This window comes from Saccostrea cucullata, unplaced genomic scaffold, assembly GCF_032062105.1.
Source record: "Saccostrea cucullata isolate Sc308-1 unplaced genomic scaffold, CSIRO_AGI_Scuc_v1 ctg22518, whole genome shotgun sequence".
NCBI classification, from domain to species: Eukaryota; Metazoa; Mollusca; class Bivalvia; order Ostreida; family Ostreidae; genus Saccostrea; species Saccostrea cuccullata.
In genome coordinates this window covers 1,042-3,990 of record NW_026933566.1, presented here as the reverse complement: position 1 = coordinate 3,990, position 2,949 = coordinate 1,042, and the positions used below count along the sequence as shown (strand labels likewise).

The 2,949-nt window shown below is 32.9% G+C and overlaps 1 protein-coding gene across 1 annotated transcript; it reads right to left on the bottom strand.

The window, feature by feature from the left end:
• Positions 1 to 283: 283 nt before the first annotated feature.
• Positions 284 to 889, bottom strand: LOC134238670 (uncharacterized; the record flags this gene model as incomplete). The annotated part of the gene is made up of 2 exons (XM_062720788.1): positions 634 to 889; positions 284 to 467 (listed from the first exon to the last, which is right to left on the bottom strand). Coding segments are annotated over exons 1-2 (309 nt in total), but the record flags the coding sequence as incomplete, so codon positions are not given.
• Between the last annotated feature and the right edge of the window lie 2,060 nt (positions 890 to 2,949).

Below are 2,949 nucleotides of genomic sequence, written 5' to 3'. Positions count from 1 at the left end.
AAACCGAATGGTAAGAAAAAATAGTAAAGTTGAAAAATCTTATTATTTTTATTTGAATACATTTCAATGCTACTCGAGAGAAAAATATGTCAAGGTTCCAAATTATTTTTATTTTTATTTTTCGACCGCCCAATGCATATTTTTGTGTCAAAAAATCGTAAACCAAAAAAAAATAAAAACTTTGGCCTTGTAGTATGATAAATTTACTTTCTATATTTACACTTTTTTCTTTAAATTAACTTTCATTGATTTGAATTGAAATGTAACAATAATGAAAGAGTACCTTGATGTAATTCGCAACAATGGATACATTTTTGAAGTCGAGAGCAGCATCGATCTCATCCATGACATACAGGGGGGTGGGTTTATAGTGATGGAGGGCGAACACCAGGGCCAAGGAACTCAGGGTCTTCTCTCCCCCGGACAGGTTAGAGATGTTCTTCCACGACTTCTTAGGAGGACGAACACTGAAACAGAATCTACCTGCATTACACGTCTTTTTGAAAGAATAAAACGTGCAATTTTGAAGTTTTCCTCCTTTCTTTCTGGTTGTTCACAATTTTTTAATATCTTTGCTTTAGTTTCTTGCCCCTATTTAACTTCTGTGAAATAAAGGTTTTGTACACAGCTTACCTGAACACAATTCCCTCTGAGAAAGGATCGAGTGAGTCCACGAGCTCCAGCTCGGCGTCTCCCCCGAGTGTGATCATCTGGTACATCTCCTTCAGTTTGTTGGTGATGACTGAGAATCCTGCCATAAATTCGTCCAGCCTCTGCTTACGTAGCTCCTCAAAGTACTTTCTTTGCTGGTCCCTGAGTTCTGTTATCTTGTCTAGTTCCCCTACCCTCTGTAGGTACAACTCTTCCTGTAAAATATCAAGGTGTCGGCAAAATTGTCAATTCGGTCCAATAAAATTGACATTAGAAAGCAAGACAATTATTTTACTTTTTCCATCAATGTCTAAATTTTTAAGTGACCGGTTCATCTATAGTCATTTACTTGCACAGTAGAACTTGTTAATCACAAACACTGATATTGCAAATATATCATGGATATAGTGAAGTTATCTTGGATCCCTAGCTACATAAATTTAATGAATTCCTTATATGGATGCATCAAATTACTAATATAGCAAAATAATTTCATAGGTCCGAGTGACTTCGTTATAACCGAGTTTCACTGTATATGCTTAGTACATATTTCCTAAAAACTTGGAAATAGTTCCTGAACTAAATTTTCCAAAAGGAAAATTATCTTAAGCATTTAAAATGCTCTTCTAGTGTTTTATATTCTTGTCATATTTCTCATTTCAAGATATCAAACCTGAGTTATTTTCATGAAATAGGTAACTAAAGAATGCTTTACATTGTAAAGCTTGATTTAAAAATATTTACTATTTTAGTGGCATTGGTAATGGTTTTGTTTATGTCCTAATTTGCAAGCACTAGTACTTGTAGGGAATAATTGATATGCATAACATTGCCTTACAATATAATTTATTTTTTATATCCATGATCATTTTATAGTTGGTTCTTATAAATGAACCGTTTATCAACTTCATTAATCATGTCATATAAAATGTATTATGGCCTCAGAAAGTGTTGAGACTGCTTGAATTGATTACAAATTGATTGTTGGACTGCAGAATTTTAGACTAAAGGCAGGTAACTCTACATGAATAATGTCACAATATTAGAGCTCTTTCAGGAAAAATGTGTCTTTAACAGAGATATTAAGGTTAACTGACCGTCTGATAACTTAAAGAGAGATTACTCTTTATATAATTAATAATTATTATTTCTTTATAGTACATTTCATTTCTTTGAAATTTAACCCACATAACAAGTTAAAATTGTGCATTTCTCAATATGAATCATATCTGTTGAAATATGATTATTACATTATGTGAGTGAGCAGAGGAGAGATGAGCTTTAAATCACTTTGTCTTCTTAGTGAATTTTCATTAAAGTACTCACTCTCAAATGCATACTAAACAGTTTTTAATGAATAAAACATTAAATCTTGACAATTTTCCCATACAGTTACTATAAATTTTCTCACCCCTGAAAACTTTATCTTTGAAATTGTAATTCAGTTTAATTTTATTATGTTAGAAAACTCTTTCTTTCTTACAAATATTTAACAGGAATAAAGCAATCTATCATGGTCATGCTTTGATGGTTCCGCTGCTCTGTGTATGTGTAGAGCCATCAAAGCGTGCTGTGATATGACCTGATTTATTACACATCACAACAACTCTGATGTCTCCACGACATACCGTTCCTCGTACTCCTGGATCCTCCTCCTTGTTAACCTGTGTGTAGGTCCCATGACCTCTGTGTCAACCCTGGGTACAGTCCCTTACTTATATACATCCTTCTGAGTAACTCTTGTGACACCTGAGTGATTATAACCATAATTTCTCCCCTGGTGAAACCAGTAACTCCACCCCACAGGTTAAATTGGATAAGTAGGTCACACCTGTCAATCTTCCCTACAGGTAAGGGATAATTACTACTGCTCAGTGGGGACAGGTAGTCACACCTGTTCTATCTGCTAAACAATCAACAGGTAAAACTCCCCAGGACACATGCTGTGTGAAAATTAATCCTGTCAAATCAATTAAAACATTCATCTCTGAGGTCATTATAATGATTAAATTGATACAATAAATCAACATGTAATTGACTACTAATGAAGTGAAATATTCAAGATAAACAACTTTGCTTAAAAAGTGTCAAACTTTTGAAAAAAAAATTCTTTTAGCTAGATACTTTTTTTGTGTCTGTATTTTTCAAAATATTATGAAAGGAGAATATTAAAACAATTTTACATTTATTTATAATATTCACAGTTACTTAAAGTATTTTTTTTTTAAATGTCTGATACTTCATTAGTATTTATTCCTGTTTCTAAGAATGGAATGGAATGGAATTCTGTTCCCTTAA